At 47.5% G+C, this 20187-nt stretch overlaps 1 protein-coding gene across 1 annotated transcript in view; it reads left to right on the top strand.

Moving 5' to 3' along the window:
* The window catches only part of LOC129017993 (tensin-3-like), a 202329-nt gene that overhangs the window by 96179 nt on the left and 85963 nt on the right, over positions 1-20187 (top strand). The window contains exons 10-14 of the mRNA XM_054459073.2: positions 1282-1346; positions 5512-5595; positions 14526-14638; positions 15736-15796; positions 17922-17997. Of these exons, the coding sequence (XP_054315048.2) occupies positions 1282-1346; positions 5512-5595; positions 14526-14638; positions 15736-15796; positions 17922-17997 (399 nt within the window). The remainder of the gene's footprint in view (positions 1-1281; positions 1347-5511; positions 5596-14525; positions 14639-15735; positions 15797-17921; positions 17998-20187) is intronic.

Below are 20187 nucleotides of genomic sequence, written 5' to 3'. Positions count from 1 at the left end.
AATCCCAGCACTTTGGGAGGCTGAGGCGGGTGGATCACGAGGTCAGGAGATCGAGACCATCCTGGCTAACATGGTGAAACCCCGTCTCTACTAAAAACACATAAAATTAGCCGGGCGTGGTGGTGGGCGCCTGTAGTCTCAGCTACCTGGGAAGCTGAGGCAGGAGAATGGCGTGAACCTGGGAGGCGGAGCTTACAGTGAGCCGAGATTGTGCCACTGCACTCCAGCCTAGGCGACAAAGCGTGAGACTCCGTCTCCAAAAAAAAAAAAAAAAAAAAAAAGAGCCAGATTGTATTTTACACTTTTCAGTCCCCGTGGTCTTGCTGCAAATACTCAAACCTACCCCTGCAGTGAGAGTGAAAGCAGCCCTGGATGTAGGTGAACAGATGGGAATGGCCATGTTCTAGTCAAACTTTGTATATGGACAACTGAAATCTGAACTTCAACACATTTTCACATGGCATGGAATCTTCTCTTTTCAAAATTTTTTCTTAATAGTTAGAAAATGTAAAACTACTCTTAGCTCACAAGTTGTGGGAAAGTAGGTAATGGGCAGAAGTAGCTCCTGGGCTGTGGTTTGCAATCTGCTGTTGTAGGTTGTAAGAGTATGGTCTAGAAGGTGGCACTCTGTGGCCCTGGGTGAGGGTGGCCTGTCCAATACTTTCTGCTTCTCCTGCTGGTGTTGCTGGCTGTGGGCTGGGCTGTTGGTGTCTGTGGTTATGGTTTGAGTGGGTCCTTTTCCAGAACTTCTGCCTGGGACAATGGTTCCTCTATGTGTAGTGAGGGCGGGCTACGGGGGTGTACGTGGAGCTCAGGTGCTGGCAGTGCTGCCAGTGAGCTGGAATCTGTGTCCCATCATGCTGAGCTGTGTTTGCAGCCCTGATCGTTGTCAGCCCGTTAGCAGGCAGGCGTTCACTTCTGTCTGACCTGGATAATTAAGTCATGCTAATTGCTGCAGCTCCTGGCACAGTTTCTTCCAGCCTAATTGGGTAAAATGACAGGCAGCTGCTGTGTTGGTCTGCCCTCCTGGGCTTCTACGGCTGCTCCAGTTAGCACCCGCTCTTACTGTTTGCACCCAGCGTGCAGGTTCGGTTCCCTGTTGCAGAGACTCCAGTTGCACTGGGTACTGACTTTCCCAGACAGGAAGGCTGTGGGTAATGCTGGCCTTACCTCCAAAGCAGGCTCTCTATTATTTTGTCCACTAGTGAGTCTTTTCCTGTTCTAATTACATCTCTGCTGTGGGATTTCAGAGAAAATCAGCTGATCTTTTGTCTCCTGCAGGGTGGGAAAGGATGCATAGGAGTGGTCATATCATCCTACATGCATTTCACCAACATCTCAGCCAGGTAGGATGATGTCAGCTCGCTGTCTTCAGGTGCTAAAAGCTGAGCCTGCATGGGGCTGAAGGCTGTCTGCGCAGGAGCTGTTCTGGATACCAAGGGCTTGGCTGACCTGTGTTTCCCATCCCCCAGTGCTGGGGTGGTCAGTGCCTGGAAACCCAGTTTCCAGTTAAGCGTTTACACTTGTGAAAGTGGCATTTTCCAGGTTGGGTGACTATGTATGATTGATTCTAAGTACTTCCATGGAGGCATTAAAAAAAAAGTGGCCCCACTGTCCCTTGTTCTTTAATAGAGAATTCTCTAATAAAAAATAACAGAGATAAAAGTCACGATTATGAAAAGAACAGAGTGGTCTCACTAAATCAGCTCATACCTTGTATATAATGATGGTGACAGCCACCTCTTTTGCAGGCACTGGGCCTCTGGGAAGTATACTGAATATTTTCCTTTTCTCCCTGAATTCTCCTAACTAACCCATGAGGCAGTTAGTATCATTCCCATTGCATGGATGAGGGAGGTGAGGCTCAGAGGAGCCAGGCAGCTTGCTCACGATCCCACAGCCTAGGAGTGGAGAGCCAGGTCTGGGCTGGTTTCCATAAGATGGAACTGTAATCATGGAGACTTTGGAGGTGCCACTTGGGTCCCCTTAGCCAGACATGACACAAACACGGCAGGGCCACAAGGACCTCAGCCCTATGCCCATCCTCCTGGCCTTGGGCAGCTGTGGTGTACACCTGGACCCTTCCCAGAGTGCAGATCTTCACTCTCGCTGAAATGCAATGCAGAAAATATCATTATTTATGGGGTCTGCATTTGCATCTGCCCTGTCTTCTCAATGGCCTCTTTGTAAAGCCTGAGCTTTCCATTCTGAGGAAATAGAAGCCTATTCATATCAGCCGATAAACCTTTTCCTTTCTAGCACCAAGGAGTGAAATTTGACTTTCTGAATGTTTTCTCTGGAAACCAACTGGGGAGTTGGTGTCTGCCAGGGAGGAAACCAACCCCCAAGTGAAAATCAGATACCCTCTTGGTGAGAATAATCATCGGTGTGTGTGTGTGTCAGGAAAATCGAGATTCCTGGGCACATCCATCCCTCAATGATGCCAAAGACATTTGGTTGGTAACTAAACGTAGCCTGGCTGGTTCTGGACAGAGACCACCTGAGCCTGAGCACTTCTGTTTTTGTTTTTGTTTTTTTTTGACAGACTCTTGCTCCGTTGCCCAGGTTGGAGTGCAGTGGTGCAATCTTGGCTCACTGCAACCTCTGCTTCCCGGGTTCAAGTGATTCTCCTGCCTCAGCCTCCTGAGTAGCTGGGATTATAGGTGTGTGCCACCATGCCCAGCTAATTTTTTGTATTTTTAGTAGAGACAGGGTTTCACCATGTTGGCCAGGCTGGTCTTGAACTCCTGACCTCAGGTGATTATTCGCCTCGGCCTGCCAAAGTGCTGGGATTACAGGTGTGAGCCATCACGCCCAGCTGCAACTGAGCATTTCTATCCCCAGCAAAGTAGTACTGCCTGAACCGAAGTTCCATGCACTGTGGGTAGTCCTGGATTTTTTGGGAAGGGTAGATGTCTTAGGGCTAAAAACACACCTTTGACCTCTTGCTACAAATTCTGTTTTCTCTCAGTAGTCAATATGTATTTCATCTGCATGTGTCAGGCAATTTACATGAATCTCTCTAAGCCTCAGCATCCTTACCTGGAAAATGATGGTAGTCCTACTTCCCGGAATGTTGTGACAGTTCAACATATGTTACACAAAAAGCACTTAGAACAGCATCAGTACTCAGGTATTGGCTACCATTAACGCTGTTGTGATTAGTAGGAGTAATAGTATTAAGTGCCTTTCAATTAAATGGGCTGATACCACATGCTCTTTGTGACTTGCTTTTCTACATTAATATCATTTTATACGCATCGTTTCCCGACATCATTTCAGTGGCAGCATAGCACTTTATTCAACGGATATGTTATGTATTTAAGCATTTGTTGATTTTGCCTATCCAAGTTGCTTCCAGTTTTGTCAGTTTTGTATGTGTGTGTGTGTGTGTGTGTGTTTAAGACGAAGTCTCACTCTGTCACCGGGGCTGGAGTGCAATGGCGTGATCTTGGCTCGCTGTAACCTCCACCTCCCAGGTTCAAGTGATTCTCCTGCCTCAGCCTCTCAAGTAGCTGGGATTACTGGCACCCGCCACTATGCCCAGCTAATTTTTTGTATTTTTAGTAGAGACGTAGTTTCACCATGTTGGCCAGGCTGGTCTTGAACTCCTGACCTTGCGATTTGCCCACCTTGGCCTCTCAAGTGTTTTTTTTTTTTTTTTTTTTTTTTTGGTAATTAAGGTTGCTTCCAGTTGTTTTCTACTGCAAAGCTTGCCATGATGAACACATTCTTATACATACATCTTTGATCATTTCTACAATGTTCCCTCTTAGATTATATTTCAGAAGTAGAGTAATCCCAGATAGCACAAGCACATGTTTGAGATCTTTATCACAAACTGCAAACAGAAGAAAACAGAAACTTCAAGTCACCAGAGAAGAAGAACATTCTTGTATCAACACCATAAAAATAAGAGTTATAAAGACAAAACCAGTACTAATATTATTACTACTACTAATATTACTATGGAAAATAAACATTGGTCAAAATGTATTCTCAGCATTTAATAAAACAAGTAAATTTCAGAAAAAGGAATGCTTAAAAGTCACTGGGAGGCTATGGAGCTGCATTCTCCTGCTCAGTATGTGATGGACTCGGTGCTAAAGTGGGCCCTTCTGTTTGTAACTGCGCCACCAGCACAGCCCCTTGCCTAGTAAATGCACGTAGCAAGTTGTCCATTTTATAGCATTCTGTGAAAGTCAAATCACACTCAACTTACTTTTGAGTATGTTTCTTTCTCCTCCTGCCTGTCTCTCTACCGGTATTTTTATGAAGTCCACAGTGCTTATGTACATCATTTTTCTAGAGGGGCACAGACACGTTTTTCTAAGTAAGGGGCCCACTTTATCAGGTGTTGTTGTTGTTGTTGTTGTTGTTTTGAGATGGAATCTCACTCTGTCACCCAGGCTGGAGTGCAATGGTGTGATCTCTGCTCACTACAACCTCCGCCTCCCGGGTTCAAGTGATTCTCCCACCTCAGCCTCCCAAGTAGCTGGGATTATAGGCACCCACCATCATGCCCCGGTAATTTTTATTTTCGGTAGAGCCAGGATTTCACCCTGTTGACCAGGCTGGTCTTGAACTCCTGACCTCAGGTGATCCGCCTGCCTTGGCCTCCCAAAGTGCTGGGATTACAGGTGTGAGCCACCACACCCAGCCTATCAGGGTTTTAAGGAAGCATTTGGCCCAAATGAGTTGGAATTGTTAAGACACTGCACTCATATTCCAGGATTTGTGCTGAAGTCATATCAAGAAATCCCACGAATGCCCTGCTGTGAGATTTCTGGAAGTTTCTGTCAGACACTAACTGTGAGCACTGTGGACCTGGCATTGAAGGTCAACTATATTGTTGAAAAGCAGGGTTACTTTCAATCACTTCAAAAACAATGCTGCAGCCCCGAGGCCTCAGATACATTTCCAACCCCGGTGCCCTGCAGTGTTCTCAAGCCCAGTCCTGGGAGTGACATACTGGTGGGGCACAGGCTGGCCCACTTGTGTCTTGAGGGTGCCTCTTGGGACTTCATGGGGGGGTCCGTTGACTCTCCTGCCCTGGGTTGCTCCCTGCATCCTTGTGGTCCTGAGACTTGAGTCTGCCTGCTTGTCTTGCACAGAACCCACTTAAAATGGTCTTTATTTAGGACGTAGGGTGGCCAAGGGACAGTTTTGGACACCAGCCCTACCACTTGCCTGCTGAGATGCCTCAGTTGGTTCTTCTGCAAGCTGGGTATTCAGCACTCTTAAGAATCATATCTTTAGATAAGGAGCTGTTATTTCAGATGAGAATTCTGACCCTGCACTATGGCTCCCACTTTGAGCACAGTATATTCCTGCAGGGGAAATGAAGTCTAACAGGAGACAGGTGGATTGGGTGTGCACAGGTGCAGCAAAGGGTGAAGCCTCCTGTGGGAGCTGGTCACTTTCAACAGCCATGAGACACATCCCCCATCACGCACCCACGTGGTGTGAGCTCCATTGAGTTATCTCTCTCTCTCTCTCTTTCCCCTCCAGCGCCGACCAGGCCCTTGACAGGATTGCAATGAAGAAGTTTTATGATGACAAAGTTTCAGCTTTAATGCAGCCTTCCCAAAAACGGTATGTATACATCCCCAAAGCCAGAGTGAAGAGGTGAATGAAATTTTACATATAAAAATGTGAAAACAGAAGAGGCATCTCTTCTGTCCCAATACCTAAATGGTATTCTTGGGTCATGCCAAAGACTGTGAAGGTGGTGGGGAGGCTTGTCCCTCCCGGAGGTTAAGGACCTAGCCATCCTGTGTGTCTGTGGTGAGAGAGAGCCCCCTATGCTGCTGGCTTGCACTGACAGGTAGAGGGAGGACTTGCTCCAGTTGGCATTTTCCTCTCTTGCAGTGAGTGTGTTTTGATTTCCATTATTATGTTGGAACTTGGTTCTATTGGCTAGACCAGGGGTCAGTGAACTCTCTCTGCAACAGACTAGAGAGTGGATATTTTAGGCTTTGCAGGCTACAGGATCTTTATCGCAACTGTTCTAACATGAAAGCAGCCCTGGGCAATATGGAAATCAGGAAATGTGGCTATATTCCAATAAAACTTTACTTACACAAACACATTAGCAGTTGCACTTGGCCAATTCTTGTAGCTCATCAGTTCCCTGAGGCCACGGAGTATTTTTCTGTCATGCTGCCCATCTCTCCCTTCTCTACTTCTGGGCATGGCCCCTGGAATGTGCTCAGTAAGTGGTGGGGAATAGCCATGGTGGGGTGCAGAACTTTCTCCTTTTGCTACCAGCCCCAGCAGGCTGAGGTCAAGAACCTGAGCAGGGCTGGCTGAGAGGCAGTGAGAAGGACCCACAGCTGGCTCCCCATCCAGGTGCACTTCCTCCACAGATGGTGACACCTAGAGCCAACCAGGTAGCTCCATGGCATATTTCAAAGCCCACAGCAGGGAATTTGTAGGAGAATTGCCAAGGTGATTGCCAAATGGTGTTCTGTTTTGGAGACAGGTAGTTGCACACCCGACCTTGTGTATGCAAGTTTTGATGCCTTGTATGTTTTCTCCAGTGCAACTGAGGGCTATGTCAGCAGACACGGGGGTAGACGGGCAGAAAGGGATTTCAAGCATCACCAGAGGCACCTTTTCCTTTTGTCTTGCTATTTCCAATGGCATGGCTCTGTTTCTCTTGAAACCGGGTGTGTTGGAGGAACATGGGCTAGGGTGTGGGACCGTGGTCAGCAACAGGGCCCACATGCAATGCAAGTTGCGTGCAGAAAACCTAGCATATTTTTTTTCAGAAAACCTAGCATTTTATAAAATATTTTAGTTAAACAGTCACTTCTGGTTTTTTTTTGGAACCATTAAATGTTATTTCTTTGTTGAACAGTTTCCAAAATCGTGACATTCATATGACCTCCTGCATGGAAAATGAGGTGTAAATAGGGAGTAACTCATGCAGAATGCTTGGCACACAGGAAGTCCAGCTGTCGTCTTTCCTTTTTTTTTGTTCTTATTTCTTACGGCACCAGCAGCTTGTTTATAACATTAAAAGAATATGGGTAAAGGGAGAAAATATCTCCTCATTTTCTTTTTTTTCTTTTTTTGAAACAGAGCCTTGCTCTGTCACCCAGGCTGTAGTGCAGTGGTGCAATCTTGGCTCACAGCAGCCTCAACCTCCTGGGCTCAAGCAATCCTCCCACCTCAGCCTCTTGAGTAGCTGAGACTATAGGCACACATCACCATGCTCAGCTAATTTGAAAATTTTTGTGGAGACAGTGTCTCACTGTGTTGCCCAGGCTGGTCTTGAACCCCTGACCTTGAATACTCCTTCTGCTGTGGCTTCCCAAAATGCTGGGATTGCAGGTGTGAGCCACCGTGCCCTGCTCTTCTCACGTTCCCATGCCCAGGGATTTCATGCATCCTTCCCGTCATTACACATTTGAAGCCAGAGCATTTGCATTGTTTAATGTTTGCTGGATTCAATTTTACATACCATGGTTAATCCCTCTGCTCCTGAGATTAGGGAAATGCCCCTTATTCCTTGCTCTTTTCTTTTTATCTTGACCAGAGCCTGCATGAAAAGATGCTCACCAAATGGTAATCGAGCATGTAAACGAATGAATGCATAAGATAGATCTGGAGGAAAGTTTGAGACCAGAAGAACGTGTGAGGACAGCTTGTATGGGAATAGGCTCTGTGATGGGAGGTTTCTTTGTTGTCCTGAATGGCCTGGGAAGTGGGATGGGTGCGCTGCAGGCTGTTTTAGGACTGAGCTCAAGAAATCATTTTAAAGTCAAACTCGTAATAATCACTCTTGAGAATAATTAATTAGCAAGGAATTTGTGACTGGGAAGCTCAGAAGTCTCAACAGCAACTCTGATGGGAGGTCAATCTTTGTTACCTTGTTTGTTACACTAAAACACCATGGAGCAGTTGGCCCATGGAGCTGACCCATAAAACTTACACGTGCCCATGTAAGTTTTCTGTTTTTATACCTTCCTTGTCTTCAGCAAATCATGAGAAGCAGCTTGTTGACACCCCGGTGTGGCCTCCTGTTGGTGCTCATGACCAGCATTGTGTTACTGAGGCACCCCTGAACTTCCTTCCCTAAACTTGGAAGCCTTCCTCTTTGAGAAGTAGTTAAAAAGAAATACTGGGTGTGGCACAGTGACTCTAGCCTGTAATCCCGATTCTTTGGGAGGCTGAGACAGGACAATCCCTTGAGTCTAGGAGTTTGAGACCTGCCTTAGCAACACAGGAAGACCCCATCTCTATCAGAAAAAAAAAAAAAATTAGCTGGATGTGATGGCACACACCTGTAGTCCCAGCTACTCTGGAAGCTGAGGTGGGAGGATCCCTTGAGCCCAGGAGTTGGAGGTTACAGTGAGCTGTAATTGCCCCACTGCATGCCAGCCTGGATGACAGAGCTAGACCCTGTCTCCTCCTACCCCCCAAAAATCCGGGTATAGTTTTGGTTTATTATCAGCATCATGGAAAAATATTAAAATTATTAACGTTTCTGACATCTCTTTTCTTTACCGCCTTTCCTTTCTTTCTGAGAGAGTTGAGACAGCAGCACACGTTTCTTGGCCCCATCACTGAGTTAATGGGGAAAATCACAGGTAGCCAGTTGTTTCTTTGGGGAGCTGATCTCTCCTGCGTGTTGCCTACCAAGGTGACCCTGGGAGGCCCCACATGGGAGTCAGACCTAAGGCCATCAGTCATGTTGTCTATGCACATTTGGGTGTCCCTTTGAGGTAAAGGGAAGACAGACCAAACAAATGTCTTGGCATGCAGAAATCAGGATGTCCTAGAAATTATCCTATATAGTGTTACTGGTGGAAGGTATCTGAGTTACCAGCAGTGAATCCATAATTGAGGTCTGCAGCAACCTCAATTCTTGCCTGCTCAGAAGAAAGAATTTGACTGAGGGGCATAAGGCAGAAAAAGGGACAGAGACAAGTTTCAGAGCTGGAGTGGAAGTTTATTTTAAAAGGCTTTAGAACAAGAAAGAAAGGAAAGTACGCTTAGAAGAGACCCAAGTGGGCACATGAAGGTCAAGTGTGGTGTTTACCCTTGGTCTAGACTTCATAGGCTGGCCCACTTCCCATGTCTTGTGCCCCTTTCCCATGATTCTTCCCTTAGAGGGGGCTGCCCGCATGCATAGTGCCCTCCTTTTGCTTGGGAAGTGAGCACATGCAGTATGTTTAGGAAGTTGTATGCATGCCTATCTGAGGGTTTCTTCCCTTTTCTGGTGGTGTACCCTGAGAAGGTCATACTCTGCCATTTCTTTCTGTTAATGCACGTGCCTGAGAAGTTGTGTCTCCCTGGGGCCTGCATTCAATTAACAGTGCAATAGGCGTGGACCATCAGGAAATGGCCTCCTCCTGGCACCGGCTGCCAGTGTATCACTTTCAGAGAGGCAATGTGATAATTGCCGAACCATTACCCGACATTCTCCTAGTGGGTGCGGAAAGAGCCCACTGCTGCCCTGCTCATGCCTGTCTAACTACATGTAAAAATGGCATTATTTGATTTTTGATATTTCTGTCATTTTTGACACAGTACCTCAGGTGCCTGAAAGAATACTTTAAAGATACAAAGGGAGTAGTTTTCCACATTCTCTAAAGGATGAGGCTCCTCAGGTAGTCTCTGTAACCGACAAATGGGTTCGTTATTCAGTGCCCAGATAGAACCGATTTACCAAGACGGGAATTGCAGTAGAGAAAGAGTTTAATTCATGCAGAGCTGGCTGAACAGGAGACCAGAGTTTTATTACTACCCAAATCAGCCCCCTGGAAAATTTGGAGGCTAGGGTTTTTCAAAGGTATTTTGGGGAGAAGGGGGTGGCTAGGGAATGGGTGCTGCTAAGTGGTTGGGGGTGCAATCATAGGGGAAAATGGCCCTCTTGCCTCTGAGTCCGCTTCTGGGTGGGTTGCCAGAGAACAGTTGGCAGGTCAGGTAGAGCTGTCAGTTGTCAGAAATGCAAAAGCCTGAACAGACATCTCAAAAGGCCAATCTTAGGTTCTACAATGGTGATGTTCTCTCTAGCAGTAATTGAGGAAGCTGCAAATCTTGTGATCCCCAGAGTAATCTTTTAAGTCTATACCTGGGCAGAATTCAAGCTGCGTTCATCCTCCCAATGTGGTAGTCTTGCATTAGTTTTACAAAGGTGGTTTAGTTCTGGGCTATTATCACTTAAACTATAAACTTCACTTTATCCTGAAGTTAGTTTGGTCCAAGCCCAGGAATAGCCAAGGGCAGCTAGGAGGTTAAAGGCAAAATGGGGGTTGGTTACATTAGATCTCTTTCACTGTCATATTCTCTCACTGTTAAAATTTTTGCAAAGGCTATTTTACTTCATGCCCCTGTGGCCCTTCCCTGCACATCCTCCTTGCTGCCCACAGCCTGCGGAAAAAGGGTGACCATTCCTCAGGGAGCCACACACTTTGCCTGGGCCCGGACATCCTCTCTGAGTCACCAACTCTGTGGGCCAAGCCACCTACACTCTGGCAGCATACCTCAGGAGAGCAGAGGCTGTGGCAGATGTGTTGTGGTCTACTCTGACCCTTATGTCCATGCAACTGACTCATCTTTGCAGCAATTCCAATGTGTAGGTCTCATTATTCTCCCCATTATATGAGAGGGAAGGGAATGCTCAGCAGAATGTTAAGAAACAGCCCAGTCTTGGCTGACACCAACAGGTGGCCCAGCTCACCTTTCCTGGCCGGTTGGTGCTGCCCCTGCAGCCATGGCTGACTCTGTGAGTGCTAGGAATGTAGAATGAGTAAGCTGTTGGGAAAGATGTCCTGTGATGATGGTTCCTGTTGCTTGGAAAAGTAACATTTGAATGCTGATTTTTATGCACCCACTTTTCAGACAGATTTAAGCTTACGTCTACTGCAACTCAAATGTTTAGGGAGATTTATGGAGATTCCAAATGGAAGTTTTTGCTGTTAGAAGTGACTGTGAATAATGCAAGGGACAACTGAAAATTTCAAGCTGCTTTTATGTTCGTTTGCTTACAAGTTAAAAACAATCCTTTAGTTTTTAAAATGTGCTCACTGGTTTGAGAAGAAGCATGGAAAACATCATCTCCAGGGAGTTATTGCCTAAAAAGAAAGAAAAGATAGCAATGGGAAAATAATGGAGCTGTTTTTATAAAGTAACTGGTTTCTACTCTTTCCAGCTCTGAAAACTGTGTTGACTAAGTAGGAACATTTTATTTTGGATAAGGCTGTTGGGATGGTCTTCAGAGAGCATCTGATACCCTAAATTGATTCATTTATATCTACCTTTAATGCCACAGATAAATACCATGTATACGAAGTTAAAGTTGATCCTTTCCATAGTCAGCGGGATGAACTAATTGTGCAATTCTGTCCTGTCATGTTCGTTTCCCCTTCTTTTCTTTTTTTACTTTGAGACAGGGTCTTGCTCTGTCACTCAGGCTGGAGTGCAGTGGTGCACTCTAGGCTCACTGCAACCTCTACCTCCTGGATTCAAGCGATTCTCATGCCTCAGCTTCCTGTGTAGCTGGGATTACAGGCGCATGCCACCATGCCCAGCTAATTTTTAAAATTAATTAATTAATTAATTAATTTTTTTGGTAGAGACAGGATTTCAGCACGTTGGCTAGGCTGGTCTCAAACTCCTGACCTCAGGTGATCCGCCCACCTCAGCCTCCCAGAGTGCTGGGATTATAGGCGTGAGCCACCGTGCCTGGCCTCCCTTATTTTCATCCATACCTGAATGTTCTTTTCTTTGATACTGATGGTGGTTCTCTAGGAAGTCACTCACAAACTCGGTGCTATCACCTATGCTTGGCTATCTTTCTGCAATCTCATAGCATTCACTACAGCTTATATTTGCAGTGAACTTCGTTGTTTTTATAAGGCATTGCTATTTTTTAAATGTTTTTTAAAGGCATGCTTTTATTTGGGATTTTGAACAATATGTTGGGTTTTTTTGTTGTTGTTGTTGTTAATCTTATCTTATTAAGAAAGCATGTGAAGGAAGAAAAAAAATTACATTTACCTTAGCATTTTATGTCTTTAATTTACCTGAAAATATGATGCATAAAAAGTTGTTTTCTATAAAGGACAGATGAGAATTATATTCCAAGGGGTTACTTTTTGATTGGTTAAGCTATCACCTGAGCAGCCCTTTGTAGACTGACCTGGGAGGTGATGACTGTTGAGAACTGGTTTTGGGGAAAGGACTCTGGAGTCCTGGGTCCCAGGCAGTGACAGCCTCCTTCCCTTCCCCTCTGACCACCACTGGGCTTGTGGCCCTGGACTTTGGCCTTCTTTGGGAGCCCGTGGCAAAACAAAGTTCTTCTGCTGTCAGCTTGGCCCTCCTCATCTGAAGGAAATACTTCTTGTGCTTTGTCTGGTGTCAGGGGCAACAATTCCGGCGAGGCCACATCAGCAGAAATGAAGCTCTGTGACCACAGTATGGTACAAGACCTGGGTCAGGGAGAGGCTGTGGTTTCCCGGAGGATGGCTGTTTGCCCCTCATAGGACCTTGGCGCTAACTCTGGGCTTAGCTACTTGGACCCCTTATGCAGCCATGAACAGGAGCCCCTCAGGCCCAGCGCTCCAGAGCCTTCCATGTTTGCATGAAGTCATAAAACAAACATCGACTTCATCTAGATGCCTGGTCCGGGTGCACATGGGGCACTGAGAACACCCCCAGGGAACAGGGCCATCTCAGCCACATGGTCACTACAGAACCGCCCAAGCACATGGCCAGACGGTGTAGGACTCAGTGTGCCACTGACAAACCGGACAAGCTGAGCTGATTTCCCAGTGACCAGAGCTGCCCCGTGCTGGAGGAAGGGCGGAACTGCCCCAGAGGAGGTGACTCAGGCCTCTCAATCCGGGCATTTGTGGTTCCTCACTTTTACTCAAAACCAGGGAGCCAAAGGACCCATGAAATCCACAATGCATAAAATTTGCATGATTAAAATTACACAATTCATGCATTCCTCTGCGTACATACAACGGAGGGTGAGAAGTCTTGTTGCCAGGGTAGAAAGTACCCTGCAGGGGAGGCGTGTGGGAGCTGCCTGGAGGTCCACTGAAGTCTGATCATTGGCCTCACAGGGTCCCCATGTCTCCAGGCTGAGCGTCTCTGTCCTCTGAGACTCTTGTGAGGTTTTGCCCTGTTCTGAGAGAGCAGAAGAGAAGTTTGCTGCCAGGAAGATGAAAATACTGACATGCCCTGTTTCTCACTATGAATTGTAACTGAACTAAAAGCAAACTCGCTTTTCAAACATTTTCCTAGTGGGTGGACTATAAGTAGGGTTTTCCTTTTTTTGATAATGTTTAACAGAAATCTCTTGTTTAGTTTGTTTGTATACAAATTTAACTGCTTGAATAAGGGACTGGGTGTGAATTGCCAGTGTAAGTGAGAGATTTTTTTTCTTAACACAAGGTCCGTGATGGCCGTTTCTGGCTTGGGGTAGTATGGTTGTAGGTGCTGGCAACACAGTCACCTGCCACTTCCTGCCTCAGTCTGCTGTGGCAATAGAGAGATGCACAGATTGTTAAATATTGCGGGGTTTTTGATTGTTTGGGTTTTTCTTGCAAAGAGTACAGTACTTTGGTGGAGACAGATATGGAAACACAGATTCCATGAGAGGTGTTGAGGCTACAGTGGAGGTTGTGTGGGTGCAGTGGCCACGGTGAGGGACCTCAGGGCAGGAGCCACGCCAGGCAGGGCACCAACAGTCAGGACAGGCCAGGGAAGCATCAGAGAGCTTGGCAAGCCTCCGGCTTGTCTTGTGGTCACTGCTGCCATGTCATGCCTCATGAGGACCTCAGCAGTCAGATGCTCCTAGTGTAGGAGCTTCCCTCTTGACCACCAAATGCTCATGGAAGTTGTGTGTGGTCGGTGTTGGAAGCATGAGGCTGATGCCTAGAATTCAGAAAGGCTGACGGCCCACATGGCCTTCACCTTTGGAGCTGGGCCCTGAAGAGAGAGGGACAGCAGGAAGGAGAGCCTCTTATCAGATGTGGTGTGGCAGGCTGCGAGATACGAGGGGAGTATGGACTCCAGCCTTTTCTTAGGGCTCTCGAGTATGAGCAGAAAGCAGCAGGTGCAGTGAGTGGTTCTGGGCCTGGGTCACGTGACCCTGCCCTAGGTACAATGCTAGTGACAGAGCACACACCCACCGGTGTGCCAGGCCTCTGCTTCCTGCTGCTCACCAATGGGGATTGTGATGGCTTGTGGCCTGTGGCCTGGCTTTGCCTGGCGATAGGTTCAGTGGACAGGCACAGAGGCCTTTCAGGTGTGGGATGCTCAAGCCGAGAGGCCGGTTATGCCTTGGTGTCTCTGGTGCCTGGTGCCTGGTGCCTGGTGCGCTGGTGGGAAGCCCTCAGACCTGTGAGCGCAGCACCATGCTGAGAACAAACCCCAGGCTGTGAGCAGTGGACCGGTTCTCTCCCAGAGCCCCAGACCTAGCCAGGATGTTTCTCCTTGAGTTCCCTTCTCAGCAGGGGCTGAAGATACTTCTGGGAAGTCTAACCCAGCTGTCCGTTTTGCAGGTACGTTCAGTTCCTCAGTGGGCTCCCGTCCGGATCGGTGAAAATGAATGCCTCTCCCCTGTTCCTGCATTTTGTCATCCTCCACGGCACCCCCAACTTCGACACAGGTGGAGGTGAGTGTCCTTCATGATATGGCACCTGCAATTGGCTGGCCCAGACTTGGAGCTGGTCCTGGGCCCCTCAGTTTAGATAAGCCTCTGCTTTCCTTCCGAGAGGGCCCAGGGTCTGCTCCTCTGCCTCCCTGGCAATTGACTGTGTCCCCCTTCAGTGGTCAGAGCCCCATGTTTATGTGGTTGGGCCAAGTTATTTAATCAGGGGAGGGACTGGCAGCCAGCAAGGGGGATCAGAAATACCCCTGTGTATATGCACAGTGACTCGGGCAGACAAGCATTTTCTGGGCTGCAGCCCTGGTGGGTCAGCTGTGCAGTTGGCCTTGAGGTCACAAGCTATGGAAGAAGCCCAGTAAGAGAGGCATGAATGTGACCCAGTCTCCCCTGATGCATCTCACAAGCCCGTCTCCTCCTTCTCCTTTAAAATGACCCCACAGGAAAGCACACAGCATGTAGCTGAGGGTGAGGGCCCTGAGCCCTCCTCCCTGTCCCACTTAGATGAGCACAGCACGTGACTGGGGATCAGGGCCCTGTCCCCACATCCCCAGTTCCCCAACGGTGCACAGAGCATATGGCCGAGGGTCAGCAGGGCTCTATCCCTCCTCCCTTGTCCCATGCAGGAGCACATGGCACATGGCTGAGGGTCAGGGCCCTGTCCTCTCCTTCCCAATCCCGTGCAGGCACACACAGCACATGGCTGGGATTCAGGACCCTTGCCCCTCCTCGCCAGTCCCATGCAGGTACTTGCTCAGAGGTTTCTATTGTCTCTGAAGTACATCTATGCCTTCAGGTCCCCCGGGTCATCATGGCCAGAGTGACCTTGCCAAGCTGCTAGTTGGTTTTGAAGCAGCCTGGCTTCAATTGAGGAGCCTTTGGCACCCTTTGGATAAAGGTCAAACTGTGTTGCTCTGCAGGCTTCTAGGACCAGGTCCGGCCTTTTCCTGCAGCAACCCTGTGGCTCCATGCACTGCCTTCCCAAACCTCAAAGGCTGTAGGTGCAGTCTTCTGGTCTCCTCGTCCCTTTCTGTCTTTCTGATTGCCAAATTCCTGTTCGTTCTGTACCAGTCATGCCTCTACAGACAGTTGTGCCTTTCTTTCAGTGTGCCGGCCCTTTCTGAAGCTCTACCAAGCCATGCAGCCTGTGTACACCTCCGGGATCTAGTGAGTGCTGCTGCTGCTGCTGCTGCTGCTGCTGTGGGATCTGGATGGCTCAGGGAATTGCAGCTGAGCCTCAGGTGCCTGTCTAGTAGGAAGAGGGTGGGAGGGTTCAGGTCAAAGAATGCCAAGAAGCCAAAGAAGAGTCCAGTGGGGAAAACCCTCTTATGGCATGTGCTCCAGCATCACGCCTCGGCCCTCCCTCCTGCCCTGCACAAGTGTCTTTGGGCTGTCATACCAGTTGGATCCATTAAAGGACACAGGGGCTGGAATTTTGAGGGGAGAGAGGGCCATTTGCTTTTTGGAGTATGGTGGCACCTCGGTTTTCAAGGGGGATTGATTCCAGGAACCCCTTTGATTACCCAAATCCGAGGATGTTCAAGTGTGTTTTATAAAACAGCATTGTCTTGAACTCCTGACCTCAAGTGATCCACCTGTCTTGGCCTCCCAAAGTGCCAGGATTACAGGTGTGAGCCACCGAACCCCTGGCCATCATGGTGAAACCCCGTCTCTACTAAAAATACAGAAATTAGCCAGTTGTGGGGTTGTGCACCTGTAAACCCAGCTACTCGAGGTGGAGGCAGGAGAATCACTTGTACCTGGGAGGCAGAGGTTGCAGTGAGCCGAGATCGCACCATTGCACTCCAGGCTAGGGGACAGAGCAAGAATTAAAAAAAAAAAAAAAAAGGCCAGGCTTGGTGGCTCACGCCTATAATCCCAGCACTTTGGGAGGCCGAGGTGGGTGGATCACGAGGTCAAGAGATTGAGACCATCCTGGCCAACATGGTGAAATCCCATCTCTACTAAAAATACAAAAATTAGCTGGGCATGGTGGCATGTGCCTGTAGTCCCAGCTACTTGGGAGGCTGAGACAGGAGAATTGCTTGAACCTGAGACACAGAGGTTGCAGTGAGCTGAGATCGTGCCACGGCACTCTAGCCTGGCGACAGAGCGAGATTTTGTCTCAAAAAAAATAAAACAACAACAACAAAAAACTGGCATTGTATTTACATATAACCCATGAGCATTCTCCTGTATACTTTAAATCATCTCTAGATTACATAACAATACCTAATTCAATGTAAAGGCTGTGAAAATGGTTGTTACAATGTATTGTTTTTTAACTTCTATTATTTTTTATGGTTGCATTTTTGTTTTTTATTTATTTTCCACAATATTTTCTATCCCCAGTCAGTTGAGTCCATGAATGTGGAACCCAAGAATAGGGAAGGTTAACTGTGAGCATATTGGAGAGAGTCCTACGATAGGCTCTCACTACTGTGGTTTTTCTTTCTCGCTCCTTTCCATTTTGTTTTTTATTTTTATTTATTTATTTTTTTTGAGACAGCATCTCGCTCTGGCACGATCTCTGCTCACTGCAACCTCCACTTCCCAGATTCAAGCGATTCTCCTGCCTCAGCCTCCTGAGTAGCTGGGATTACAGGCAGCTGCCATCATGCCCAGCTAAATTTTGTATTTTTGTAGAGATGGGGTTTCACTGTGTTAGCCAGGCTGGTCTCAAATTCCTGACCTCAAGTGATCCGCCTGCCTTGGCTTCCCAAAGTGCTGGGATTACAGGCATGAGCCATGTCCGGCCTCCTTTGCATTTTAAACAAAAGGTAGCCACACATCCCCCAAATTTGTATATATTTCTGAGCTTTCTTTGTCTTTTTGGATGTGGACAGACATTTTATGAAAAGTCAGTAAAGGTAACAAATCTCACTACTCACAAAGAGCTGTTGTCACATTTCTGGGTTTGCTGTGGGCCCTGTGTGCACTGATGTCACTCTGGAATTGCACCCGCAGTTTGTAACTGAAACTGTGGCTGTGCCCACCCTGGGCCCCTTCGTCTAAGGCTGTATGGTCGTCTCCAAGCTTGGGCCTCTGGAGTTGGACCTTAGTCACTTCAAGTCAGTCACTGACCGTGATGATGCTATGAGGACCCTCCATGGCCTGGGAGCTTTCTTTACCTTTTTAGATTCATTTAGATTCTCAGGAATTAGATTCTGGGCTGATTGGGCATTCTGTGTAATTTCTGAGTTTTTGGTTGTAGGGTTGCTTTTCTCTACATGTATTCTTCCCACGAAATTATGAAGTTGCATAATGATCTGCCTTCTTCTTCATCCCAAAGCAACGTTGGCCCAGAAAACCCCAGCAGGATCTGCATCATCATCGAGCCGGCCCAGCTTCTGAAGGGAGATGACATGGTGAGTGCCCGCCGTGGCCGCAGATGTGTCTGTGTCCCCACTCTCCCAGTGGTGATGACTTGAAATCATGATTCTGTGTTAAAAAAGTAACCCCCACCCCCAAAAAAAAGTAGCCTGTAGGAAGAATGAAAAGTAGCTTTTATCTTAACACTGGGGTCCCCCACCCCCGGGCCGTGGACCTTATCGGTCCGTGGCCTGTTAGGAACTGGGCCTAGTGAGCGAGCAGGACCACCTGAGCCTCCCGTCAGATCAGCGGTGCCATGAGATTCTCATAGGAGTGCGAACCCTATTGTGAACTGTGTGTGCGAGCGATCTAGGTTGCACACTCCTTAGGAGAATGATGATCTGAGGTGGGTAAAAATATTGAGGCGCTGTTAGCATGGAGATGCGGATAATTCAGCCATAGTTTACATCTCAAGTGATGTGGGCGATTGATGAGAAGGCGGTTGAAGCGTCTGGTGAGTAGTGCATGGTTAGGAATAGCCCTGTAATAATTTGAGCAGGCGCCAAGAAGTGAGCGGAACAGTTTGATCCTGAAACCATCCTCCACCAGTCCATGGAAAAATTGTCTTCTGTGAAACCAGTCCCTGGTGCCAAAAAGATTGGTGACCACTGCCTTAAGGCATTTAGTTAACTTTCTGAATAAAACTATTTTAATTAAAGGGACGGAACAAATCTTCATTCTTGATTCTCTTTCATTCTAGAGCCCCTTGAGATATATAACCTGGAAATTAATGTCCTAACTTGGCCACTCACTTCGGAGAACCCCTGTATTCTGACTATAATTTGCATTCTTCACATGATCACAGGCCTCCCAGAGTGTGGGTGCAGAAATAGAATATTTAAGTATCATTAATAGCCGAAGTGTGAAATACAGCTGGTGCAATTACAGCTTGATTAATGGTCAAAACAATGATTTCTCCAGATAATTTTGACTCTTGGGTGTGTTGGTTCTTGGAGGAGATTAGCCATTACATAATTACATTTTTGCCTTTTATCTTTCTTGAATACAGACAATTCATACATTTAAAATAATTTTACGAAAGTTTTTTATCTGAAATAAGGTAAGCTTTTAAGGCATATATATGACTTTCAGCATGCATAGAATCATAGAATGTAAAGATTTCATGGCCTTGGAAGACTCACTTCTATAAGGCAGTAGGGTGAATTGAGAATTAGCTTTTCATTGTATTATAAATGCCCTGTACAATGTTTTTGAGGATATTCATTAATTTCCCCGTAACCCCTAGATTTTAAAATCTTAGCTTAGTGGGTGGTGAACTCCCTACCTTGCTGGTCCTGAATTCTTACAAAAATCAAATCAGCGAGGATCGAAAGTGGAGAGGATTGAAGGTGGAGACCGTCTAAACCCATCCATGCCAGCGGGGTCCCTCTGGGGCCTCCAGTTCTGTCCTGTTTCACATGCTCACCACCTAATTGAGGGGTTCTTCAGGCCTGGAAGGCAGATCTGGAACAACAGCCGGGCCCAGCCCTTTTCAAGGCATTGAGTAAGCACTTTATAAACATCTTGCCTCCCATTTCATAGGCAAGAAAGCTGAGGTTTGGGGTGCGTCATACGTTTTTATAGACGCGTTTCCTTAGCTCTCTGTTCTACTGTCCTAAGGAGGAGGACCTGGGCTGGAAGTCTGTCCTCAGCGGTGCTGTGCTGCAGCGATGGTGCAGCATCCCTGTGGTTGGAAGTGAGAGGGAGGACCAGGAGGGGAGAGAGACATCCGCTCTGGTGTTCTCTCACATCCTGTGGTCCAGAAGGCAGCCCTGGGCTTGTTTCCTAGGAGACTTCACCCTGGAGGCTACTTCTCCCAGGACACTTCCTGGGATTGTTGGACAAAGGGCCTGAGTCTTTATTGAGCACCGGCTATGTTCAGCACTTTACTCCTCCACCCACTCTGGAACTGGGTCCAGTGTTCCAGCTTTAAAGAAGAGGCCGGGCTGGGTGCAGTGGCTCACGCCTGTAATTCCAGCACTTTGGGAGGCTGAGGTGGGTGGATCACGAGGTCAGGAGATCGAGACCATCCTGGCTGACACGGTGAAACCCCATGTCTACTAAAAATACAAAAAATTAGCCGGGCATGGTGGCGCGCGCCTGTAGTCCCAGCTACTCAGGAGGCTGAGGCAGGAGAATGGCATGAACCCAGGAGGCAGAGCTTGCAGTGAGCCAAAATTGCGCCA

This window comes from Pongo pygmaeus, chromosome 19, assembly GCF_028885625.2.
Source record: "Pongo pygmaeus isolate AG05252 chromosome 19, NHGRI_mPonPyg2-v2.0_pri, whole genome shotgun sequence".
Classification (NCBI taxonomy): domain Eukaryota; kingdom Metazoa; phylum Chordata; class Mammalia; order Primates; family Hominidae; genus Pongo; species Pongo pygmaeus.
The sequence above is the reverse complement of the archived record's forward strand: the minus strand, read 5'-3'. Positions and strand labels throughout refer to the sequence as shown.